Below are 25,388 nucleotides of genomic sequence, written 5' to 3'. Positions count from 1 at the left end.
TGGCTAGAAGACTCGCCGATCGGGACCGGACGGTCGTCAAGTCGCCTAAGACGACGTAGAGTCTGAGAGGTGGAAGGTTGCGCCTCAGTAATGGTCGGCAGCAAGTCAAGCTGAGTCGGAGTGTGCTCCGAGGAGACCGCCTCAAAAACCACCGGAGCATCATCGCTCCGCTCGGAAAGCTGCTCTCTTGGTGGAGGTTGCTGAGCGGCTTACTCTAGCCGACGGCGTTTACGAGTCACCAAAGGTGCCTCGTCAGCCAATCGGCCTTCCTCCTCGGCCTGGGCAGATGTTGTGATATTGGTCGCGGCCTCGTCAGTGGAGACGCGGGCGGCCGAAGCCTCGGGAACAACTGGAGTTCCCTCGCTCCCTTCAGTTGTCTGGCCGGTCAGGACCAGCCCCCGTTCGGCCGCTTCCTTGTCCTTCACAGCCTCAATATTGGCGGCTTTCAGCTTGAACTTTTCGGTTGCCTTGGCACGCCACATAACTTCAGCTGCAGAAACAAAGAATAAATCAGTTAGAACAAAAGAAAAAGGGGGATAAGAATCGCTTACTCATGCTACAAGGCAGATCGGCTTGGATGGGAGACAAGCCAAATATGTACATTACTCCAGGAAGGAGCAACTTGTCGATATCGTAATGTTGGCCGACCAGCTGGTTGGCCGCATGAAGATACGCCGGATGGCTCTTGAATTTGCCAAGACCCGGTTGATTCGGCACCGCCGTCTTCCACTTCGTTCAGAAGGCCGGCCGTTCGGGAAGACGCATAAAAAAGAAATGCTCCTTCCAATGCTTATTGGAGCTCAGCATGTTGGTAAATAGGACGAAACCCGACCTAGATTGAAATATGAAGGTCCCCCACTCGGATTGTTTTGGTTAGAAGAAATAGTGGAAGATTTGGGGGTCTAAGGGGATATCGTTCAATTTGAAAAGGACTATCACCCCGCTCAGCAACCTAATCGAGTTCGGGACTAATTGGCCGAGCGGGAGGCGAAAGTGGTTGCATATTTTGACAATGAACGGATGTGGAGGAAAGCACAGCCCGGCCAAAAATTGATCACGGAAGAAGCAAATGGTGTCGGGCGGCGGATCATTAGGCCGATCGGAAGGAGTGGCTACAACTATTTCATGGTCGGCCGGAATTTCATACATCCGAATGAGACGCAATGCGTCTTCTTCATCGAATCGGCTATCCATAGTCGCATACCAGAGACTAGGAGCGCCGACGGTAGGCGTAGAAGTACTCGCCATGGCCGAAACAGAAGAGATATTGACAGAAAAACTAAAGGAAAATGCCAACAGAATGAAAAAGCAAGCAATACAGGAGGTGGGGAGCTGAAAAGGAGGGCTTACGGGTGCTAGAAAGATCGAGGAAAAGAAGAAGATGGCGAGCGCACCAAACAAGCAGGGAATGAGGATCGCCGGAGCAGAGAGAGCAGCGTGAGGGAGAAGTCGATGAAACAAGAAGGCGGCGGAGAGAATTGGCCGCGAGATTTATAACGTTAGCGTCGAACGGCCGTGGTCGTCCGATTCAGGTCACGAAGAACGAGGTCATCATCCAGCCATTCATTTCAAATGGCTGCTGTCCCATCGGAGGTAAAGCCACCGCCATACGCTGACAAGAGCAGAGTCACCACGTGTCAGCAGGACACAGGTCGCATTTAATGAACGCACCTTACCGTGCGCGGCGCACGTGATTGGCAGTAAGGGAAAGGATTTGATAGGAATTTCAAGGGAATACAAGGCACGAACGAGACACCGCCGACCGGATGTGCACCTCTATGCCTAGCCAAGCGGACTAGTATAGCGGTCGTTATCCAGGCAGATCGGCAGTCCAGTCAGTCGGACTTCGCCTCCCTCGACTAGACTTGAGGGGGAGGCAAGTGATCCGGCGGTTAAAACAGGGGACCCCCATTCTGAGGGGTCAATGCCACGCGGGAGTCAAAAGGCCAGGTGGCCGATCGGAGAAGGAGGGGCCGACCTCCCGGCCGGCCGACCGGTGAATAGACGATGGAAAAAGTCGCCCCGACAGAAGTCGGGGTCCCGACGCTCAATTGAACAGTAGCAGAGAGCCGAGCGGAAAGCCTAAGAGAAGATGACATACTGCTAAACAGTCCCTACATGGCACCCTACCGAAAATATCCCCAGCATATCGATGCCAACGGCAGGCCGGACGGGATGTGAGTGTCGTCCGGCCAGCGCTTAAGCTGAGGGCTGGCCGGATGGACTCCCCGTCCAGCCGGCTTGCCGGACGCCCTAGCCAGTGATCGGTAGAGAGGGACAAGAACATCTTAGGACAGCTGTCAAGTCCTATGGCTAGGCCATACTCCAAGTCTGACAACGAGGTGTTCTGTTGTCCCATCGAAGACGTGCTTGGACTGTAGTAGTATGGCGTCAGGTAAGCTTTCTGACAGACACATACCGAGGTATGGGTTGCGGACACATATGCGCCTCGGTGGACGTGCAGGAGCTCTTTCTCCGCTCTATATAAAGAGCCTTATACTTCGCCGGAGGTGCGCGTAGTACACCTTTGGAGCCACTTTTTTCACTACTTGCTTGCCTGACTTGAGCGTCGGAGGGTCGCCACCGGGAACCCCTTCCCGGCCCGACTTCTGTGCAGGTTCGCCAGAGCTTCGTGCAACCAGTCGAAGATCCACGTCAGTAGCAGGGGAGCGCCACGTGCCCAGCGTCCGTTGGTTCAGCATTCGGACAGGATCAGTCTATTTGACCAAGATGTGAAAAATATTATACTATGCCAATTTTTTTTTACCACATTATAGAATTAGGAGAACAAGACAAACCCATAGGAACTAGTTTCCTCTCATTCCGAACTATCTAGGTCCATCAATTATTTTCAGATATAAAATAAACATTTGTAACAAATTTCAAAATTCGTTGCAAATTTCCAACGAATCCTCAGATTCGTTGGAAACATTTGCAACGAATCTGAGAATTCATTGCAAATTTCCAACGAATCTTCATATTCGTGGGAAAGTTTACAAATATTTCAAAATTCAATTGATAGATCTAGAGAATTTTTCAAACACCGATGTATCCGAAAAATACATTCCAGGTTTAAAAATTCCTTTAGTCACTCACCTTTGCGTAATTTTTTTTTTTAAAAAAAACTTTTACAATGAATTTATAAGTTCGTTGCAAATTTGCAACGAATCTTCAAGTTCACTGCAAATATTTAATTAAAATCAGTGAAAAGACTATGTGCAACAAATTTAATATTCATCGTAAATTTTGCGACAAGTTATGGATTCGTTGGAAAATCCCAACGAAAAATATTTTCGTCGCAAAGATTGTGACAAAAGTTTTATTCGTTACAGAATTTGCAATAAATATTTTTTTCGCTAAATTACAACAAAATTAGTGACCAATTAATTTTTGTTGATAATCTGCGACGAGTAATTTTTGTTACTAAATTCATTGCTAATTTCCAACAATTTAATTTTTTTTGAAAAATTTGTTAAAAATTTTAGGATGAAAAAATATTCGTCACACATCATCGTTCCTAAAAAAACTATTTTTTTAGTGTATGTATAGTAATTATAAAATCGTATCTATAATATTGATTAATCTTAGAGAATAATGGAGTAATTATATACTTTTGATTTAAAAAAATAAATGAGAGTGTCCTTTCCGCGCTTGCCCCCCTAAAATTAAGACGGTTTACCAATGAAATTAATAAGATAACAAAAAGTCCTATACTTTTGAATGCTTGACCGACTCTAATATTTGACAATTTAGAAAACTAAACATAGGAGGGCTGATTCGAAAAAGTTATTCCTGTCGATTACTCGATTACAAGTAGTTCAGATCCTCTGTCTCCATTTATCTCTGTCCCCGTGTCCCACTGTCGATCGAACGGATCAAATTAAATCTGAAGGATGATTTGCACATCACGAGGATACTGCACATATTTTAAAGATACAAATCATCCTTCAGATTTAATCTGATCCGTCCGATCGACAGTGGGACACGGAGACATAGAGAAATGGGGACAGAGGATCTGAACTAGATTACAAGAGGAAGGGAAAGAGAAGCTTCCGCTCACCGTTTCCGTGCTCTAGGGTTTCCGGTTCGGGCTTCTTCCTTGTAGATTCGAAGAAGAAGAAGAGGGCGAAATCGACGACGACGAAATTATGTGGGCAGCTTCGTGCCTCGCCTCTTGTTGCGCGTCCTGTGCTTGCAAGGCATGCCGCTCGATTGCCGGCAGCATCAACCGCCGCTCCGCTCGCATCGCCTACTGCGGCCTCTTCGCCTTGTCCCTCGTCATCTCGTGGATCCTACGCGAGGTGGCCGCTCCTCTCATGGAGTCCCTCCCGTGTATAAATTTTTACCTTCTCTTCATTTTTACCAATTCGCAAGACGAATTCTACGTATTAAGCTACAATTTTGGTTGATCGTTCAAAATTTTATCGTTACCAGATTGGATCTAATTGACCAACCCTTGGATGGTTTTGTAGGGATTAATCACTTCCAGAAGATACCCGATAGGGAATGGTTTGAGACCAGCGCCATGCTTCGTGTCAGCTTGGGGAATTTCCTGTTTTTCACGATTCTAGCTCTTCTTATGATCGGTATAAAGAATCAGAAGGATCCGCGCTATCGTCTGCACCATGGTGGTTGGATGGCGAAGATTGTCTGCTGGTGTGTTGTGGTCTTTCTTATGTTCTTCGTCCCCAATGGCGTCGTCAGCTTCTTCGTCCCCAAAGGCTCCTCGACAACCTACCTTTGTGGGCTATGGTGTCATTGGGTAAATCAAAATACAAACTAGAATAAAAAGAGATAAAAGTTTAACTTGACCTATGGTGAAGTTTTGGATGATAGTAAAAGTTTAATCTATGCATGTCTAAGAAGATATGATTTCGACCTGAAAAATCTCGAAGGTATGGTTACTCTAATTATGTCCAGGTGACTAATCATAGCCAGAAGTTTATCCAGAGAATGCCTGTTTGTTGCACCCAAAGTTAAATCTGAATCTAACACAAAGTTAAACTAAACCTTAAAATTAAACCTAATTCATATTACAAAATTATAGAATTTTCTGATTGAAAATTTAGATTGAGATGACTAAAGATTAAATTTTAAAATTAAAATTAAATTTCAAATTAAAATTAAAATTAAAATTAATTACAATTAAAAATAACTTTAAACGTAAAAAATATTTTTTAAATTAACTTTAACTTAAAAAAATCTTTAAAAAATCTTTAAAATTATTTTAAAAATCATATAAAAAATTTCTTTAAAAATTATTTTAAAAAATTATTTTAAAATCATTTTAAAATTTTTTAAAAATTACTTTAAAAATTATTTTAAAATGATTTTAAAAAATTCTTTAAAAATTATCTTAAAAATTATTTAAAAATCATATAAAAAATTTCTTTAAAAATTATCTTAAAAAATTATATAAAAATCATTTTAAAATTTTTTAAAAATTACTTTAAAAATTATTTTAAAATGATTTTAAAAAATTCATTAAAAATTAGATTAAAAATTATTTAAAAATCATTTTAAAAAAAATTCTTCAAAAATTATTTTAAAAATTATTTAAAAAACATTTTAAAAATTATTTTAAAAAAACTTTTAAAAATCATTTCAAAAATTCTATAAAAAATATTTTAAAAATTATTTAAAAATTAATTTAAAATTCTTTAAAAATTATTTAAAAATAATTTTTAAAAATTATTTAAAAAATTATTTTTAAATCATTTTAAAAAATTCTTTAAAAATTATCTTAAAATTATTTAAAAATAATTTTAAAAATTCTTTTAAATATTATTTAAAAATTATTTTAAAAATTATTTAAAAATCATTTTAAAAAATATTTTATACAAAAATCATTTTTAAAATAATTTTAAAATCATTTAAAAATATTCTTTAAAGATTATTTTAAAAACATTTTAAAAATTATTTTAAAAACATTTTAAAAATTCTTTAAAAAACATTTAATTTTTTTTTAAAAAAATCTTTTAAAAATCATTTTAAAAACTATTTTAAATTTTTTTTAAAATCATTATTAAAATTATTTTTAAAATTCCTTTAAAAATCATTTTAAAAAATTTCTTTTAAAAATTATTTTAAAATTCTTTAAAAAACTCTTTTAAAAATTATTTTTAAAAATCTTTAAAAAATTATTTTAAAAACTCTTTTAAAAATTATTTTTAAAACTTTTAAAAATTATGTTAAAAACTTTTAAAAATTCTTTAAAAAATTATTTTTAAAAACGTTTAAAAATCATTTTAAAAAATTCTTTAAAAAATTATTTTAAAAAAACTTTTAAATATCATTTTAAAAATTCTTTAAAAAAATTATTTTGAAAACTTTTAAAAAACATTTTAAAAATTCTTTTAAAAATCATTTTAAAAATTCTTTAAAAAATTACTTTAAAAACTTTTAAAAAACTCTTTTAAAAATCATTTTAAAAGACTTTAAAGTTCATTGTAACTCTAAGACACTTAAGTTAATCAAATCTTAAACTTTAAACTTAAATTAACTTAAGCTACTTACCTAATCCTAATTAAGTATAACTTAAGTTACTTAATCAACACTTAAAGATCTTAAGTAAATGAAAAACAAATTATAAATTATAACTATTTATTTCAATCCATTGATAATAAGACAATTAATACGAAATTTAGATTATTTTATTAAATATTAAATTAAGTAAAAATTAATCAATAATGGTTAACTAGTTTGAATTAATAAAATCTTATCTTATTTAACCTTAAACTAAAGTTTAAACGACTGAATCTAAAATTAATTATTGATTAATCAAACTCAAATAAACAATTATACCAAGGATACAGAGATAATTATGTAAATAATATAAGTGTTACTAGATTAGAAAAATGTGTTAAGGCTGTGAAATTTAACCCATCCAAACCTTAGCATTATATTAAGGGGGAGTAATAAAATAAGGAAGAGTAATAAATTAAGGGAGAGTAATAAATTAAAAGAGTATAAAATTTAGGGGAGGTTTATTTTTTACTTAAAATATTATCTCCTTAAATGTTTTTCAAATTTCTCTTTAAAATCTCTTTAGAAAATTCTACCTCAATTTATTTTTAAAAAAAAATTACTTCAAAAATCTTTTTTTTAGAAAATATTTTCAAAAGTTTTATTTTAAATAATTCTCGGATTCAGGGGAGGACTTAATTATTTTAAAATAAGTATTTGAAAAATGTTTTTTTTATTCTAAGTATGTTTCTTTTAAAAACTAAGTTGTTTTTTAAATTTTAAATATTTTTACTAGATTCTACCGGATGGTTTTAATGAATGACAAATTAGGTTAAGTTAGTTTTGTTGTTGATCTAAAACTCTGATCGAGTGTGCAGGAGAAGTCTAGACACGACGGGCTGACCGGATGTTTGGCACGAAGCCTAACTAGGTCGACGAGCTGACCGGATAGCTGGCACGAAGTCCAAATGGGTCGACGGGCTGACTGAACATTTGGCACGAAGTTCAGATGGGTCGAAGGGCTGACCGGACGTCTGGTAGATAAGTGAGGTAAGTCACTGGAGTGACTGTGAGGACGCGTTCCCGGGAAGGGAACTTAGGCGTTGATCCGACTTAGAGCCATTTTGGTACTCTAAGTCGAGATCTTGACTAGATTCCGATCTCGGTGAGACGGAATCTAATTACTACTTTTTATCTATTCTATCTATTCTGTTCTAACTCTTTTTTGCAGGAGACTAACATTTTTGTGCAGGTTAGAACTGACCAGGATCGATCGACCGAACACTTGGATTGGTCGACCGAACCTCCAAAGCAGCAGATCAGATTTCCAGGAAGTGGACCGGGTTCGACTAGGGGATCGGTCGACCGGACCTTGGGTTCTGTCGACCAAACCAAGGATAATCGTCGGCTGGATCAGGCCGGATGGATCGGGTCAGAGCAGCTGATCGGTCGACCGAACCGATGATCGGTCAACCGAACCGTGGATAGGCTTTGACCAGAGCGAAGCGGAGCGAGCGCATCAGATGAGGTGAAGATCGTCTGATCGGTCGACCAAAATGGGGATCGATCGACTGATCCGCTTCGGGTCAAAGTTGATCCCGAACTTCGAGGTTCTGGATCAATGCTGTAGAGCCTATAAAAGGGAGCCTCGGGGAGCAGTCTCAACAATAATTCGAACAAAAGATCTTGTGCTCCTGTACGCTGCTTCGAAGTCTTCAACTGCGCTCTGCTACTCCGACATCCGACATCTAATTTCTTCATCTTTGTATTGTCGGTATACTTGTTCTTCATTTAATACTTGTACTCTCAAATTATAATCATTTTACGGATTGATAGTGATTGCCCACCGAAAGTGGTCAACGACCACTGGCCTTGGAGTAGGAGTCGACCCAGGCTCCGAACCAAGTAAAAAGCTTGGTGTCTCTGTCTTCTTTATTTTTCCTTGTTTCATTTTCCGCTGCGCTTAACTCTTCTCGAAAGGTTTTAAAACACTATTACCCCCCCCCCCCCCCCCCCCCCTCTAGCGTAAAATTCGATCCAACACTTGCAACTAAGGAATACTTGGCTTCTAAGCCGTCAGTCGTAATTACTTCCCGATTTACACTGATGATCGGTGGAGAACTTTCAGGGAGCCGAGCTGATCATCCCAGGCTTGACATAATCCAATCCAGTTAATCATTTTTTGGCCTCATGGTTATGGTGCAATGGTAAGAGCGCTCAGTTATCTCCCAAGTACCCACAATTCTCAGCTATGACAGATTTTTTCTCCAAATAAAATTTGCAACTAATGAATATTAGACTTTTGAATTATCCATTATAAATATTTCTTAATCTACGTTGATATCTAGTGAAAAACTTTTATGCTATAAATCTGTCATCTAATTAATTATTTTTTTAAAGTAAAGTTGCACCGCAATAATATAGGATTTCATCAAATACACTAACTTTGATTTTTATTAAAAATATATATATTTAAAATGTATTAAAAAAATTAAAATCAGAGCGGTGCAATTTTTTTTTTTCAATATGCTAATTAGAAAAATTATATATATATATATATATATATATATATATATATTATGCTACGGACTATTTACTACGGACCGCTTTTGTGGACATGCCATGTCAGTTTTTTTTTTAATTTTCTACTTGCATTTTTTCTCCTTGTTTCCTCTCGCCGAAACCACTATTCGTGTACCAATCGTGCCAGCGACAATCGTGCCAGGCGGTGATCGTGCCAGCCTCGCCGTCAGCCACTCGCCCATCGCCCACTGCCGCCCACCCGCCCACCCGCCCACTGCCGGTTGGATTGCATCCAGAATCCCGACGACAATCCGGTTGAAATCCAGCCGTGATCGCGGTCGCTAGTGTGGCGGCCGGATCGAGTCGGATTTTGACCGGATTCCGGTTGCAATCTGGTCGTGAACTGATCAGGGTCTGACAGTGATCGGATTCCGCCCGTGATCGCTCAGATTCTGGTCGCAATCAAGCCGGATCGCAATTGGAATCCAACGCGATCGAGCTCGATTGCGGCTAGAATCCATGCCGCAATCCCCCACCATGACAACCTCGCTGCACGCCACTTGTTGGTCGCCTGGCCACCGTACCGCCCGCCCACCGTGCCTAACTCGCTGGAATCCATTAGCGATTGCGGTTGAAATCCATGTCGCGATCCCCCTAAGGGTTCCCCCCCCCCCCCCCCCCATGCTACAGCATTAGGTTGGGTCCAGGCGGCCAGAGGCCGTCGACGGTGGACAGGAGGTGGGCGGCAAGGCGAGTGGCTAGTGAGCGAAGCTGTGCGGTGAGTTTTGGTGAAATAAATTGTTTCAGCGAGAATGAAGGAAAAGAGAAAAAGTTACATTTAAAAAATTAAAAAGAAAATGACATGGCAAGGTCTATAGTAATCCGTAGGAAATAATCCGTAGAATAACAATTCTCTCTCTTTTTATATATATTTATATATATATATATATATATATATATATAATCGTAACTGTATCTTGGTGCCTGTCCCATCAATATAGGAGATAAATATAGATAGAATTAATCCGTTTCTGCGTTTTATTTTCTTCTTCTTTTTTATCTATTTTTCCTTCTTTTTTATCTTTTAATTAATGTTTTAAAAAATAAAAAATTAAAATTAAAGCAATTTTAATAAAACTTTATTTATATTTTTAATATACTAAAAAAAAGGAAAATAGAAAAAAACAACAATAAAAGAAAAGAAAATTAATCATGTGAGAGCACGACTCTCTTCGTCCCCTCTCCCCTCCCCCCTCCCCTCTCTTCGTCTCTCTTGCGACTCCGCCCGATCGGCGCCCTGATCCCAATCGAGAGCAGCGTGATCAAGCCGCCGGCGAGGGCAGCGGCGACAGCACACCCTTTCTCTGGAAATCTTAGATCCCCGTTTTTCTCTCTCTTCCTTCCTTTTCCGATTCCTCCGTCCCTTCACGACGCCGTGCTTGGATCGGACAGCGGACCCTCCGATCGAACCTCCAACGCGCTGTGGTGCTCGCCTACTCTCCGTCCGGACTCAGGTCTTTCATCTCTCTCTATCGCTATCTCTCTCGGGGTCTGAAGTCATTGCTCCATGAAATGTATCTGTCGGCTTCTTCACTGGTCAAAACAATTGATTAGAAGTATTCAATGTTGTTTTTAGAAGCAATCCCTTAAAAATTCAGTTGGTATACTTTTTAAGTCTTTTTTCCCCCAATATTTTACTTTATCCTTCTGTGCTTCTAGATCGCTACAAAACCCATGGTTTCTGGTACAATCAAGAGCCAGATGGAAGCTAAGGATAAGGATGGCAGTTGGTATAAGAATGTTCGTGAAATATATGCTGATGCAAGATTGGTTTTCACTAATGCAATGAAACACAATGATGATCAAAGTGATATTCATGTTATGGCAAAGTCATCGCTGGAAAATTTTGAAGAGAAGTGGCTGCAATTGCTACCTAAAGTAGTTGAAGAGGTTGAGTTGAGCTACTCTTATTTCTTCTCCCATCTTCTTTTTATCTTCCAGTAACATTTTGCTTTCCATTTTCTTCATGGATCTATTAGTCTCTGTTAATGGCATCAAATCTGTCATTGTAAATACCTTTTTGTTTTATCTTATGATTTTTCTTGAATTTTTTACTTCCCAGGAAGCAAGACAAAAAGATGAGGGAGCTCAAACTCATTCAAATATTCGTAATTCTCGAAAGCCTGCATATGCAAAAATAGCTAGAGAGACATATAATGAGGTAATTTTTGTATACTCAATGTGTTCTTGTTACTTTCCATTTCTGGTAGTGGTTGTAGTTCTTTACTCTAGTGGAGAGGCTGGAGTCATATGACTATGTAAATGTTATCTTGGTCTTCTCCAGGTTATAGAAACTAATCATGTTAGAGCACAATTGTGTTTTTTTTCATAACTTTTAATCCAATTTTCAGCTTGATGACCTCAATTCACAATTGGAAGATCTAAGGGCGAAGATAATAGAGAAATGCAGGTAAACAATTTTGCCTCATCATCATCCTTATAGAATGTACGATATACACAAACATGCAGCTTCTTCTGCTTTGTTGTTTGAATGCTTTAATTTAGCTAAACTGTTGAGCAACTATTGACATTTAGAAGTTGATCATTCAACAGATGTAGGGCAAGAATTAGAAAAAGTTGCCTGCCCTTGTGTGGTTCTTGGCTACAAACTAGTGATTAAATAGCAAGATATCCCATTGAGAAAGATTATCAGCCAGACAGTAGATCTTAAAATATTATTTGTAACATAATTTAGCGACCAGGTAGAAAGTTAGGGCAGATGGAACTCCAGGGAAAATTCATTATTTTAGTTTTAGTATTAATCAAGGTTCAAAGTATTGGTCTTAGCTAGGATATTTAACTCCAGCAGAGATGATATTGTGTTGATGCCTTGTTGGCACACCGATTGACGGTGCTGCTGGCTCGGATTAGTATGAAGGCATCAAGAAGAAGAATCCTATCTGGCATCTTGTGTCTTGATGAGTTCTCTCCCTAACCCTATCCATCTTCTCATGCCATCTGGAGTGTGCTACAATTAAAGTGTCGAATAGTTGAGCATACATGTCTTATACATGTTCAGCATGATAATCGGCTGGCAAAATGATATCCTTCCTTTGCGCTAACTGAAAGGATCTTTATAATATGATATATTTGCTTTATGCCCTCAATATCAACCATTCATCCTATTTAAAATAATTGTTTTTTCCTTAGTCTCTTTACTTCCATACAACTATTTTTAATTGTTATTTGAACTCCATAGTAAACCAAGTTAAAACAAAGTTATTATGTAAATTACATCCCACTTAAATAGAGATTATTTCAAACTTGAAAGTTTGTAATCTAATATATAATTGAATGACGTATATATGAACATTCTAATTCTTCTTTCTTTCTTGTTGCTCTTCCCTTTGCTTTTGTATAAAAATTCTTTCCACTTATTTAATGAACATTAAAATACTAGTTTCACTTCAGAAAATTTAATCTGTTATTTTGTTAGCAACATGAGGTTATTTTAGGACATTGGTTATTGTTACTTCCATTTAGTCTGCCCGTATTGTTTTTCCAGTAGTGTGAAAGTGAACCGCGAATATGATGGTGTGACGAATGCTTAAATTTATTTGTTTTCAGAAAAATGACTACAGAGGAGAAAAGGAAACTTGGGGTTGGCCTGAGCACTTTATCCCCTGAAGATCTTAACATGGCTTTAGAAATTATAACTGAAGACAATCCTAGTTTCCAAGCCACTGGCGAAGTAGTGGACCTCGATTTGGATGCGCAGGTATTTCTCTTTTTTATTTCTTTCATATTTTGTTGCTATACCAGAAAAACTAGCCTTTTGGATTGAATTTGTAACTTTTGCTAATGGATCACCATGTTCTTGAAAACCTTTCCATTTGTAACCACTACTTTGCAAGTAAAATGGTGCATATGCCTCTTTCACAGATGTGCAAAAAGTGGTTAACTTTGCTCTTTGCGTTTTAGATACCGATCTCAAGTTTGCATTGATAACATATTCTTATTATGTCATTCAGATAGCAGCCTTCTTTGAGGCTTCATTCTCGCTGATCAGTGAATTCAATTTGCTTATCTTTGTATTGCTGCAGAGTGAAACCACATTGTGGAAGCTCAAATTCTTCATGAAAAGGGTATTAGAGAATCAAGCAAAGAACTCTGTGGTAAAGGCTAACGACAACTTGAAGAGAAAGAGAGAGATTATTTGCAAAGCTTTGGTGAAGAGTGCAGCGAAGAAGAGAAACAAATAGCTTTCGGTGTTATGATGTTGCTTAATGTCATACATGTAAATGCAACTTACTTTTGTTGCTGAAGAAATTTAGTAGGAACTTTTGAAACAAGTTGCCTTTTTTGTTGCCCAAGATGTTTGAAAGAAGTTTTTGCCTTTAAACAGCTTTTGCTAGTGGTATTTCTGGCATACCGAAAAAAGTTCGAATCAAGTTTAGCAATGCGGTCATGATGTTGGTTGTGTAATAATTTGTATTGTTTGTTCTGATGGCAGTGCAAATTGTTGTGTTGTGGTATATTCGAAGCATCCATGAGAGTTGAGTCATTCTCTCTAGTTTACCTATCAAAAAAAAATAAAATAAAATAAACGACAGATGGATTTTAAATCCACATGCAGATTTTTTTTTTTCTCTTTTTTTCGTCGTCTCGAAATGGGACGGAATAACTTTTTGTTCTTCCTCCTGGCTAGCTATGAACAATTATCCTGAATAAAAACCAGAGAAAGATCTCGGTCCTTTTTTTTATCGACTAGGAGATGAACCACTTATAATTACGACACGATTGTAGTCGCAATCATGCCACAATTGGTTATAATCTCTTCTTGAGTTCACCGTCCCCTCTAGGTTATAATTTGGTTCGGAGTGGGCGGCCGGAGCCGGCCAGAGACCAACACCCGCTCGGCTCCTAGCAACCTAGCAAACTTAAACAACTTGTTTAACTAAACGAATAAGCTTGAACACATATGTGTTCAGCTCGTTAACGATCATGAACAATATTCACGAACAATATTCGTGAACAACATTCGTGAACAATATTCATGAACAACGTTCGTGAACAATATTCGTGAACAACGTTCGTGAATCATATTTATCAATAAAATTCTTATCAACTTGCTAAATAAATAAAGAAACTTTCAAAATCAACAAATAAATTTATATTATCAACCTCGCTAACTAATTAAACAACCTTAAAATGTAAAAGTTTCAATATCTTGAATTGAGAGCTTGATAATATCTAAATGAATCAAACTTAAATCAAACTCAAAGAAAGCTCAAAGTCATAAAAAAAAATCAAGTCAAAGTTGACAATCATTTTAATGACTTGGTTCATTTTAGTCTCGACTCGACTTGACTCGGTTACCTTATCAAATAAGCTTGAACACCACAAAGCTTGATTCGGCTTGACTTATTTACCACCCTAACAACATCTCATAAAAATATTATTTTACTAGAAGATTGTTCAAAGTTTGACCAATGTAAGCACTTGATTAAAAATATTTCTATGAAAGTTTTACAACTCAATAAAATTCCTTAAGAACTTATTGTCCAATAGGATTTTTCACAAACTCCCTAAACTTACTTCCTATCATCTATATCCTCCTCGCCTTTCAAGTCCACCTCGTACCAGGCCTTGAGTCATTGAACCCACAATCTTATGATCACATTTGCAACCACCCAGCACTCCTTACCATAGTCTATTCCAAACTTCTCTAAGTTTTAATATTGGTCCTATGCCACTGAGCCATTAAGCGCAAACCAACACAACCTCATCGAGTCAACTAACTCTACAAGCTTCATATGCAATATGCAAGTCTATGTGCATATCAAAAAATACAAGTGACACCTAAATTAAACCTTTTGATAAACATATCAAAACAATTTAGTCAAACTAGACTACTTGTGAGCTTTGTTTCCCAACAAAAGCATCTCCTCTAATAATTATATCATCAACATATACGAGAAGGAGAATAATTTCTTTAAAAAAATAATGGAAAAGTAGACTGATACTATAAGGATAGGTTGAAATCCATCAGTGATCATAATGTTGTTAAATTTTGCGAACCACATAGGAGTTTGTTTGAGGTCATAAAAATCTGAGGACTTCTTCCAATATACAATTGAGGAATGCATTTTTCACATCTAGCTGCTGCATAGAATCAATTGCATTGAAATCTCTATATTCTTGGTTGCATACTTTTGCCACGAGATGGGCTTTATGAGGATGGATTTATTAACTTTTATTTTGAACTTAATCATTCATTTGCAACCAATGAAAGTCTTCTAAGGTGGCAGCTCACAATCAGTTTCCATGATTAGGTGTTCAACTTCTAGTGGGATAGCTAGAAGAGAAGGATTGCATAGGAACATCATCCACAACAATTTTGGGGGCTATTGCTAGTGAAGACAACAAGATATCAAGGAGACATGGAGAACCTCATGGATGATCACTTTTTCACAAATTAATTGAATATTTTTGTTAACATTGATCTTCTGAAGAGAGGTGAATTATGAATGCACCTGACTTGAACTGGATAAAAATGTTAGGAATAACTCAACCAATGAGGACTAAGAGAATATTTTCTCTTCGATTCCAAATGTAAAGACAGATATTAGAAACATCCATAATCAAAAGCTGAAACATGCACAATACACTTCGATGGTCGAGGAAAGACTCACATAGGAACACCAAAACGAGTAGGAAATACGAAGACAAATCAAATTGTAAATGAGGGAACTAATCTGTTCTTCGATCTTGGAGTTAAAGCAACTCCTGTAAAATTACCTCACAGATATGCTTTTACCAAACAGTCCAGAGATTGCTCCACCTGGATCATCTTGCTTGATGAGAGATTCTCCAACCAAGACCTAGAATTATGAATGCAAGGAAGGGATTAAAAACAAAGAACATGCGACAACTAAATGGATATACAAGAATTCAATGGCAAGAAAATATTTTATTTGCTTGCTGCTATACTATAGGGTCATTAGATTATCAACTATAATTATAGCCAAAAGCATTGGGAAAACCACTTATGGAAGGGCAGTTCATCGTGCTTGTTGAAGCTTTACCAAATGCACACCATAACACATGTAAACAAAAAAACTTACTGCTTTGATACCCGCATCTTGAACATAAGAAATATCTTCAGGAGTAAATAAACCAGATTCTGATACCACCTGAAGAAGCAGGTTGCATTCAAGAAATTTAGTGTCGGAGATAATGTAGTTCCTATATATATTATACAAACATGTACATCGAAATTTGACCTCTGAAGTTAAAGTAAAAAAAAAAAATACTGAAGTGAGACTTAAGCAATAGAAGCTAAGATATCAGAGGCTTCTACAGCGACACCTGTCCTGCAATGGCCAGTACTAAAATAGGCCAGAACAGGAATATGATGGCACAGAGTGATTTACATAACTTGGTCAGAACATGGGACCTACCATCACTGGTTTGAAATGCCGTTTCGTGCCGCCCGGCACGGACAGTTTTTACCGTTCCGCCGGACGGCCGAAACCGGCACGGGAGGTGTCCCCGTCTCGGCGGCGCCGGAGGAGACGCGGGATGCCTTCGTCGGCGCCGGAGGAGACACGAGACGCCTCTGGCGGCGTCCCGCGACGCCTTCTGCACCAAAGGCGTTGTGCGCGACGCCTTCTGCAGTGCCGAAGGCGTCGTGCGCGACGCCTTCTGCGGCGCTGAAAGCGTCCGGCAGGGTCGCTGAACGCTTCCGGCGACCCTTCCAGTGCCGCCGGAGGCGTCCGACAACACTTCTAGCGTCGCTGGACGCCCCCCGCGGGATCGCTCGCGATGATCGCGGGCGCAATCTCGAATACGCAGGTACGCGATTTTTTTTTTTCTGTTTTTAATAATTATTTATTTTATTTAATTAATTTAAACGATTTCCAAGGATGTGGGGAGGATGTGTGATATTTTGAAGAGACTTTTATAAACCCTAATTAAATTATCTTAATAAAATATATAAAAAATATATTTAAAATTAAAATAAATTAAATAAATTTTATTAATTAATATTCTGAAAAAATAATATTTTAAATTTCATTTAAAATTTTTAAAAAATATATAATAATTCTTATTTATATTCTAATACATTTTTTATTATTTTAAATTTCATTTAAATTTTTAAAAAAATTCTAATAAATTATATTTATATTCTGATTTTTTTTATTTTTTTTTAAATTTTTTTACTTGATATTTTTTACTATTTAAAATATATATTATTTAATTAATAATTAATTAAATGAATAAATAGTTAATTTATATAATTATTATTAATATAAAGTAATATCTTGTATTAATTTATATACTTATTATTATTATTATTATTATTATTATTATTATTATTATTATTATTATAGATACTTCCATTTTAATTTGAATTATTGATATATCAATTCTATTTAAATAAAATTATTTTTAATTATTTTTTCTAACAATATTAAATTATTCAATAATTGAGAACTTATAATAAATTAATATACAACTTATTTTTATATACACAATAAACATATTTATCTTATAATTACTATATATAAATAAAAAATATCGAAACTATATCGGCACGGCACGATACGATACCGAAATCGTATCGTTCCGGTCTGAGACCGAAACCTCGGCACGGGTCGAAATTTTAAACCTTGCCTACCATGCTAGCATGCAAATGACTCAGTGAATGCAACAATACTAATACTACATAATTCCCGTACTGTCCACTAAGGTTTCATTTGTTTTCCTCTCTAACAATAGCATGCGGTACAGTTGGTATTAGATATCATGTAGGTTTGATAGTTGGTTCGTCATTCATCCCCATGCCTGACACTAAGACATTGTCACTTTGATGGATACTCGACACCCTTGTTGATCACATGTAAACAAAATTTAGAAATGACTGTCAGATCCACACTCATGTTAAATACTCATATCCGAGTAACATAGTATATTGGTATAGCAAGGCACTTAACATCTGACTATACAAAACCCATTATTGGTTGATAAATAAAAAATGTTGTTAAACTTTTACATTTTATAGGATATATAACAGCAAGTATCTTATTTCCATAATCAATTTAAATTGCTTGGCTAGAACTAAAAATAAGGAGCAATAAGTTTTCTCACAATGATGTCCCTTTGGCGTATCAGCTCCCCACGCTCTTCGTCCAACAAACTTTTTGTGTTTGAAATGTCAACTTCAAATGTTTCTGCAAGAAGGTAAATATAAGAATATAAATTTAGTGGGTTATATCACATGGTTAAATATCTTTATGCAAAACAAATAGTACTTGTTTTACTATATTCCCAGTTGGCAAAATCAACGAATTTCAAAATAGATTGCCCAAGGTTGGATCATTATAGGCAATGGTTGATTCAAAAAAATTTGCCAAGAAATCAGCATCTCAGAAAAATTAATCTAGAAAAAACTAGAGATTCAAAGAAATTAGCTACAAATTAGTTAGATGACAAAATTCATGCAATCCATTAAATTTAGTCAAATTGAGAGCCAAAATGGATGAAAATGAATTGAGGTTTGGTAAAATTGAGATGACTTTGAATAACTTGACCAACCTGCCGTATTCTTTAATCCTAGCTTGATTTTTAGAGAACTCGCATGAGAAGGAGAGTCTTTAGCACCCTCTTAAATTGCTTCTACTTGTCACAACTCAAAATTTACGATGAGATTAGGATCACTTACTTGACCTTTCCATCACTCATTATACTCAACATCTTCCCATCTTTCACTCACTCACTACAATCAAGTAAAGTTATTGTGGATCGAGAGAGAATGCAATAGTCTCTCTCAATCCACAAGCATCCAAAAACTCTACTTCCTTTAACTAAAAATTATTTGAATGCAGTTAGGAACTTGAAATGCTGTAACATTGAATATTATGTAATAGTACCAATTAAAAATTATTAATAAGAAAGTGTTATTGAGTGATTATACTAAAAATATATGATTCTATTATGGGTTATAATTTTTATTTATTATTTATTAATTTATATTAGAAAGGGGGTTTTGGCACAATGGTAAAGTTATTGTTTTGTGATCAAAAGGTCACGGGTTCAAATCTTGGAAATAGCCTCTTGCAAAAAGCAGGATAAGACTGCGTACAATGGATCCTTCTCCGGGAAACCGCATGACGGGAGCTTGGTGCATCGGGCTGCCCTTTTTATTTATTTAATTTATATTAATAAATAGGCATTCTTATTTATATTATTGGTTAATAAATATGACATTATTAAGAAAAACAACAACAATCAAGCATTATTCCACTAGGTGGGGTCGGCTAAATATGACATTATTAAGATATGTAACAAAATAAATATACATTCTTTTTTACAAGATTTGATGTAATATGAAAATAAAAATTGTATTTTTCATTATTTTTACTTTCCCACCGATTCCATGCAACTAACGCTTCTTGGATTCTTTAACTACCTTATACTGATTCTTATCCCGACTCTAAAACCAATATTGACAACTGATTATAACAATCATCTCTAAGGCTGGCAGCTAATCATTCAGTTTGAAATCTCTCGCTCAAATATTTCTACAAGATCAACCAAATACACTAAGAACCATTAAAGCACAACATTCCCCAAGAATTTGGCTAAGATCTGCCTCAAAATGTAACCAATATTGATTTTGGGCACATCAAGTAATCCTAATGAATGTCGAACATAGGCTAGATTTTTTGGGTCAAAGAGTTGGCTCATTAGCCTTTTTTATTCCTGAAAAATAACACATAGTCTAGGCATATCACTAACTTATGAGATAGGAAGTAGTTGGGCTTACGATTACAGAACAAATTCAGTTCAAAAATCTTTCTTTACAATTTTTAGATGACAATGGAAATACAGAATGCACAAGATAAAGTTCACAATTATCTTTGTTCATTTGTCCAACTACTAAATATTACTCCAAGTTACTTTTGGGGATTAGAGCAGAGAGGAATACTTGTCCAGACATGCAATAGATGCAATATTATATTCTGACCGGTCAGTTAGGTTGAAGATCCTGAGCTTTCATAATTGATCAGTTAAGGTGTTGGTTATCTGTATTCTAAAACATGGAAACAAATCTTAGGCTTATCAAGTTCACAGTGGATATGCTTATATAGGAAGGTGAAAGCAAATTATAGAAACAAATCATATAATGTAAGCCATAACCCATGTTTTATATTCTGGAAAAATATGAAGAGTTCAATGTTAGAATGGACCAGATAGCTTTAACTTGAGGTGTAACTGATTTATTAAAAAGGTTCTTTAATTTCTGTCAATAATTTGTTTCAACAACATTAAACCAAAATCGCAAAACCGCGATGATCATCTTTACATAGGGGTGTAAACGAGTTAAGCCGTTCGCGAGCTATTCAGGTCTCGGTTTGAAAAAAAAAAAGTTTATTCGAGTTCGTTCGATTATGTTAACGAGCCGAGCTTGAGCTTGAGCCCGATTTCAAGCTCGAAAACATTATCGAGCTGAGCTCGAGCTTAACAATATTTGATTAGTGAACTCACAAACATGTTCGTTTAAGGCTCGCGAACGTACTCGTTAAGATGCTCGTTTATATATATATAATTCTTATGGCTAAGCTCGTTTAATTTTTAATGAGCTTTTTTCTAACTAAGCTCAAGCTAATTTTATTACGAGCTCGAGCTTAAGAACTAAAGCTCAAATCGAACTCGAGCTTAGGGATAACGATCCGAGCCTGAGCTTGAGCCTCTTACTGTTCGGCTCGGCTTGGTTCGATTACACCCCTGACTTTACAGGTGAAAAGGAGCAACATAGATCGTAACTATAAAGGTTTTGCAGTAAAGGAATATACATACTCATACCAAGATTACGGTTATTGATGCCAATTAGTTGTACACCCTCTATGCCCAATACTCGGTTCAGTTCACTTTCATTATGCACCTAAGCAAGATCCAAATGATGAATATCTGCATTCAAGTGTTTTCAAAGAAATAGAGGAAGTTAACTAACCTCAATCAATGCTGCTAGGCCAAGCAACCTACAGATTTTAGTCAAATATTTTATATCAAGATCAGTTAAAACAGCAGCAATCAGGAGGATTGCATCTGCCCCCTTTGAGCGAGCATAATAGATTTGCCAGGCATCAACTATAAACTCTTTGCACAAAAGTGGACACTGCACTTTTTACTAGATTAGATTATCATACTAACTGAGATATGCTCGACAAGAAAGAACTATAGTTTGTAAAGAATCATCCAGAATAAAAGATAACTTGGAAGAATTGACTATAGACCTTAACTCCAGCTCTGCGAATAGCCTCAAGATTCTCAAAGCTTCCCTAGAAGCAAAACAGACAGCCTCAAGCAATCACATTCTATCCATAGGATTGCTTCAAGTATTAATGATATTGTTAAAAAAGAAGTATAAAACAGGAGAATGCTACCTGAAAATATTTTTCATCGGTCAAGACGCTTATACATGCTGCTCCATTTTTCTCGTATGAGTTGGCAACTTCAACCTGTTTTAAATGTGATTGTAAGTGGCCAAATGTAGAAGCAAACCCACAAACAATATCAAAAGTTTTATCTATGGCAGTATCTTTCAAGAAATTGACTTGTGAAATAACAGATTTTCAAATAAATATGAGAAAAGGTATATCCTCTACTAAGATATGGCATTTCAGCCTTTAAAATCTCAGTTGCAAATGGCTGTAACCAACATAAACCTTTTAATAAGCATCCCGAATAGCAGCTTGAAAGACATACACTATATAGACTTGAAGTGTGAGGTAAGATATACATTTTGTAATTTGTAGTATGTTTGTCCTTTTGAACCAGAGCTCAGAAAGCTTTATATAAAACACTTTAGCTTATTCTACTGAATTAAGAATGACACAACATAAAAAAATTCTAGTCAAACAGAAATGTATGGATGACTGATTCAATGTAAGAAAAAGTATCCACAAATTGTTCTCAAGAATTTTCTTTACACTGCCAAACTGGGGGACCGATCAACAAGAACATGATGGTTATGTTGCATTCATTGCCTGACTTGAGTGGACCCGAAAAAGAACAATAACATAGGCTCAAATGATACCATAAGAAACACTGAGATGGTATATGATAGGCATGGAATTAAAAAAAACATTAAGTGAAATATGTATATATACTTATATAAGTTTAACAATGATCAAATATGCAAGATTATTAATAGTCTGAGATTAGTAGGAATCAGAAAGCATATGAACAAATATTATATAGTTAATGACAAGTGTGAAACTTAACTAAATGTGTCAACCCCATCATTTAACAAAATATGAACAAAACTAGGAGAATAAATAAAAAATAAACTAGGATACAAAACACTCACTGGATCAAAATTCTCCCGTAACACACCTCTACTTGGAGAAGCCTTTTTGACCTCTGCTATCAATGCAGGCATACCTGTATGTTCGTATGATGCCTTCAATGTTCCAATAAAATCTCTAACAGGTGGAGCATTCTCTAGGGCTTTCATTATTGTGATTAAAGGTCTTCTCTCTTTTAACTAAAGGGAAGCAGAAATAAGAATTGTCAGCATTCACCAATTAAGAAATAATAGTAAAAAAATAGTCATAGGTTAAATCAGAAATTGCCTTTGTCACTTCCGATTCCTTGTCCCATATTATTTTCTCTAGGATGTTCCTTGGGGTATTTCCTTCATTTTCCAAGCGGAATTCAAAAGGCCCAACATAATGCTTAGAAGGTCCAGTTGGTGGCCGCCTCCTGATTTTTACACCCTGAACTGCAGCAACATCTTCTGCTAGTTTCCCATTTTGGCACTCGGGAAACTTCAGTGAATTAGAAATTTCCTCCTTGGCAGTGACAGAGGTACTTGCTAATGTTGTCTCCTTTATGAAGTTGAAAATAATCACAGTGTGAACTAATTAAACAATGGTCTGAGCCAAATAAAACCAAGAAGCTATGGTAATGAGTCACTGGCTTCAAACAACAAATTAAAGGAACAAATACAAGTGGATATTATTTAAAATACAACAGAAATGGTAAGATTAGTTAATAAAGCTATATTTTGTATCATATAGTATATATTATTCTCAGTACCAATTCATCTTAGCACATAAAATAAAAAGTGAATAGATTATCACGGACAAAAAAAATGAGGAACTAAACATTCATATTTTTATTTTTCATTAAGCATAGTGAAGATCCTAAATCTTTTAGAGGAATAATGTCTATCTTGAATGCCAAATTGTGGGGGAAAAAGTCATAGATGACGAAACAAAGTCAATTCAGAGCAATAATACATGGCATCTTATGGATCTTCCTCTTAATACTAAAATTTTTGTCTCTATAAGGATATTAAAAAAAAAAACTCAAACACGATAAAAATAATGATCAATATAAAGGAAAATTAGTAACCCAAAATTTTATTAAGTTGTAGACTGTTTTAAGACATTTTCCTCTAATAGAAAAATTCGTCTCTATTAGAATTACATTTGCAATAGCATCAACTTAAATTCTTGAAGTGCATAAGCATCAAGATTGCACTTTTAAATGGAGGCCATAATATAGAGAATTAAACATTGATAATTTATTAAGCTTTGGTGCTAGCAATCTAGCATGGATTCCATTAATGAAACAAAAATATTTTTGACTCAAATGAAACCAAAGACACAAGTCCAGTAGATGTAATTATAGGATCAAAGTATTCAATAGAAACAATGCCTATATTTTCTCACAATCTCATTATGTTTAGTTAATTTGAACCAGGGTTTCAAAAACATATACAAGGTGGTATGTCATTAGCACACTACACAGTGCACACATGGTACATGGAAACAAATATGAAGGCATATGATAGTGGTATATAAAGTATTTATTACTTGCAAAATACCTGTTAATTGTTTAACTAAACATTTACAAGTTACAATTCACTAACCAGGATAGCTTAGAGTTTTAGTCAATTTGATTTAGTCCAAATTAGTTATGAACCAAACGAGGTTTTTTAATTGCACAAAGTAGAGTGTTCGTGAGATCATATGCGGTTGGCTCTCAAAATTCCCCTAAGCAGTGCTTATGCACCCAGAGTTGGGCTTTTTAACACCATGAATTACAATCCAAAGCGAGTTTCGTCTTCTGACCAATGGTCTGAACAACTCAACCAATCAAGATGAGTAACTTATAAATATCCAAGGGGCTGGAAACGGTACCTCGACATCCTTCTCAGCCCCGCACTGGTCGAAGAGCTCCTCAACGCGGGGGGTGGGCGTGTCCCACGGCAAGTTCGTCGAATTAAGTTCCCGGCGCTTCTCAGCTGCCTCCTTCTCCGCCTCCTCCTCCTCCTCTAATAAAGTATTTGGGTCCACGGAGCACCGGGAAGAGACATCTCGGCGGGACGGATTCTTCGAGATGGCGAAGAGAGACAGAGGAGAGATCCCGAGAGGGGCATGAAGGGAAATGGAAGGTTTATCGGAGGAGGAGAATGATTTAACTTGCCTGAATTGGAAAGGAGCGTAGAAGAAGCCAGCGGCGGCGGGCGCCGCCATTTTCCGGAGAGCAGCGGTAGGTTTACCTTGCCATCGGACGGAGATCGGTGCTGGGACGAGGAGGAGAGCAGCAGGAAGATAAGCAGTCCCAGCGCTGGGACGACTCTGTTTCGCGACGCGAGAAAAACAGGAGCAGGTGAGTGGCTGATTAAGGGCCGAATAATAATAATAATAATACTAAACAAAAAAGGAAAAAGAAAATATCACAAATTCCCGTCTTGTTTTTTCCTCGCACGTGCTACGCACATGACTTTGAGATGAGAATATCCTCCTTCATTCAAAGAATCAAATTACCTTTTGTGTTTTCCGATCCAAAAGAATATTAACCGGGCAAAGATTGGAAAAGTTTAATGATAAATTTAGTTAGTTTTATTAGTCTTACAAACTTTTTTTACCGATTGTCAGGACAAATTAAAAATCACTCTTATTTGGTTATACGTCTTATTTGTAAAAAAAATCTATAAATTTATTATAATTGAGGATCAAACTACAAGTACTTGAATAAATGAGCAAAAATTGAAAGGATTAGGTTTCACGTTTAATGAATCATCAAATGACTTTTATAAAAATTATCCCTAAAACTCCTCTAAGACTATTCATGTGACTTAGAAAAGACTAAATGAGAGACTTCATCCAACACAGTGACTTTTTTTTATGAGAGTCAGGTGACCCACGATATATTTCATACGTGCTGAGAATCAACCTATCCTATGATATATTACAATAATATTACATGTAAGTATCAATTGTATCATATTGTGAGGGCTATTTTCAACATTATTATAGCAGCTATAAGTTATTATAATGTGATCAAATATAATATTTCATTCTAATCAAAATTATTAT

General features: G+C 36.1%; 3 protein-coding genes across 3 annotated transcripts; 2 read left to right on the top strand and 1 right to left on the bottom strand.

Annotated features, from left to right (window-relative positions):
- The first annotated feature begins 4,148 nt into the window (after positions 1 to 4,148).
- LOC122031320 (probable serine incorporator) lies at positions 4,149 to 4,783 on the top strand. The gene is made up of 2 exons (XM_042590446.1): positions 4,149 to 4,332; positions 4,473 to 4,783. Exons 1-2 carry the CDS (start codon positions 4,149 to 4,151, stop codon positions 4,781 to 4,783), a joined length of 495 nt encoding a protein of 164 aa, XP_042446380.1.
- A 5,437-nt stretch (positions 4,784 to 10,220) lies between these two features.
- Positions 10,221 to 13,402, top strand: LOC122032725 (transcription factor GTE1-like). The gene is made up of 6 exons (XM_042592039.1): positions 10,221 to 10,502; positions 10,708 to 10,938; positions 11,111 to 11,209; positions 11,400 to 11,458; positions 12,616 to 12,766; positions 13,092 to 13,402. The coding sequence occupies exons 2-6, from the start codon at positions 10,723 to 10,725 to the stop codon at positions 13,248 to 13,250; spliced, it is 684 nt and encodes a 227-aa protein (XP_042447973.1). The 5' UTR covers positions 10,221 to 10,502; positions 10,708 to 10,722; the 3' UTR covers positions 13,251 to 13,402.
- Positions 13,403 to 15,566: 2,164 nt separating this feature from the next.
- LOC122031795 (indole-3-glycerol phosphate synthase, chloroplastic-like) lies at positions 15,567 to 24,690 on the bottom strand. Its single transcript, XM_042590942.1, has 10 exons — positions 24,207 to 24,690; positions 22,632 to 22,886; positions 22,367 to 22,543; positions 21,441 to 21,515; positions 21,291 to 21,335; positions 21,008 to 21,172; positions 20,860 to 20,938; positions 18,142 to 18,224; positions 16,116 to 16,184; positions 15,567 to 15,872 (listed from the first exon to the last, which is right to left on the bottom strand). Exons 1-10 carry the CDS (start codon positions 24,540 to 24,542, stop codon positions 15,786 to 15,788), a joined length of 1,371 nt encoding a protein of 456 aa, XP_042446876.1. The 5' UTR covers positions 24,543 to 24,690; the 3' UTR covers positions 15,567 to 15,785.
- Positions 24,691 to 25,388: the final 698 nt, after the last annotated feature.

This window comes from Zingiber officinale, chromosome 11A (assembly GCF_018446385.1).
Source record: "Zingiber officinale cultivar Zhangliang chromosome 11A, Zo_v1.1, whole genome shotgun sequence".
Taxonomy (NCBI): Eukaryota; Viridiplantae; Streptophyta; class Magnoliopsida; order Zingiberales; family Zingiberaceae; genus Zingiber; species Zingiber officinale.
This window is presented reverse-complemented; position numbering and strand designations above follow the sequence as displayed.

Coding starts and splice junctions, on each gene's coding strand:
- LOC122032725 (XM_042592039.1), top strand. CDS start 10,723: ATGGTTTCTGGTACAATCAAGAGCCAGATGGAAGCTAAGGATAAGGAT. Junction 11,210..11,399: donor CTAGAGAGACATATAATGAG/GTAATTTTTGTA, acceptor TCCAATTTTCAG/CTTGATGACCTCAATTCACA. Junction 12,767..13,091: donor ACCTCGATTTGGATGCGCAG/GTATTTCTCTTT, acceptor GTATTGCTGCAG/AGTGAAACCACATTGTGGAA.
- LOC122031320 (XM_042590446.1), top strand. CDS start 4,149: ATGTGGGCAGCTTCGTGCCTCGCCTCTTGTTGCGCGTCCTGTGCTTGC. Junction 4,333..4,472: donor TCTCATGGAGTCCCTCCCGT/GTATAAATTTTT, acceptor ATGGTTTTGTAG/GGATTAATCACTTCCAGAAG.
- LOC122031795 (XM_042590942.1), bottom strand. CDS start 24,542: ATGGCGGCGCCCGCCGCCGCTGGCTTCTTCTACGCTCCTTTCCAATTC. Junction 21,336..21,440: donor CCGATGAAAAATATTTTCAG/GTAGCATTCTCC, acceptor TTTTGCTTCTAG/GGAAGCTTTGAGAATCTTGA. Junction 20,939..21,007: donor GCCTAGCAGCATTGATTGAG/GTTAGTTAACTT, acceptor GATCTTGCTTAG/GTGCATAATGAAAGTGAACT.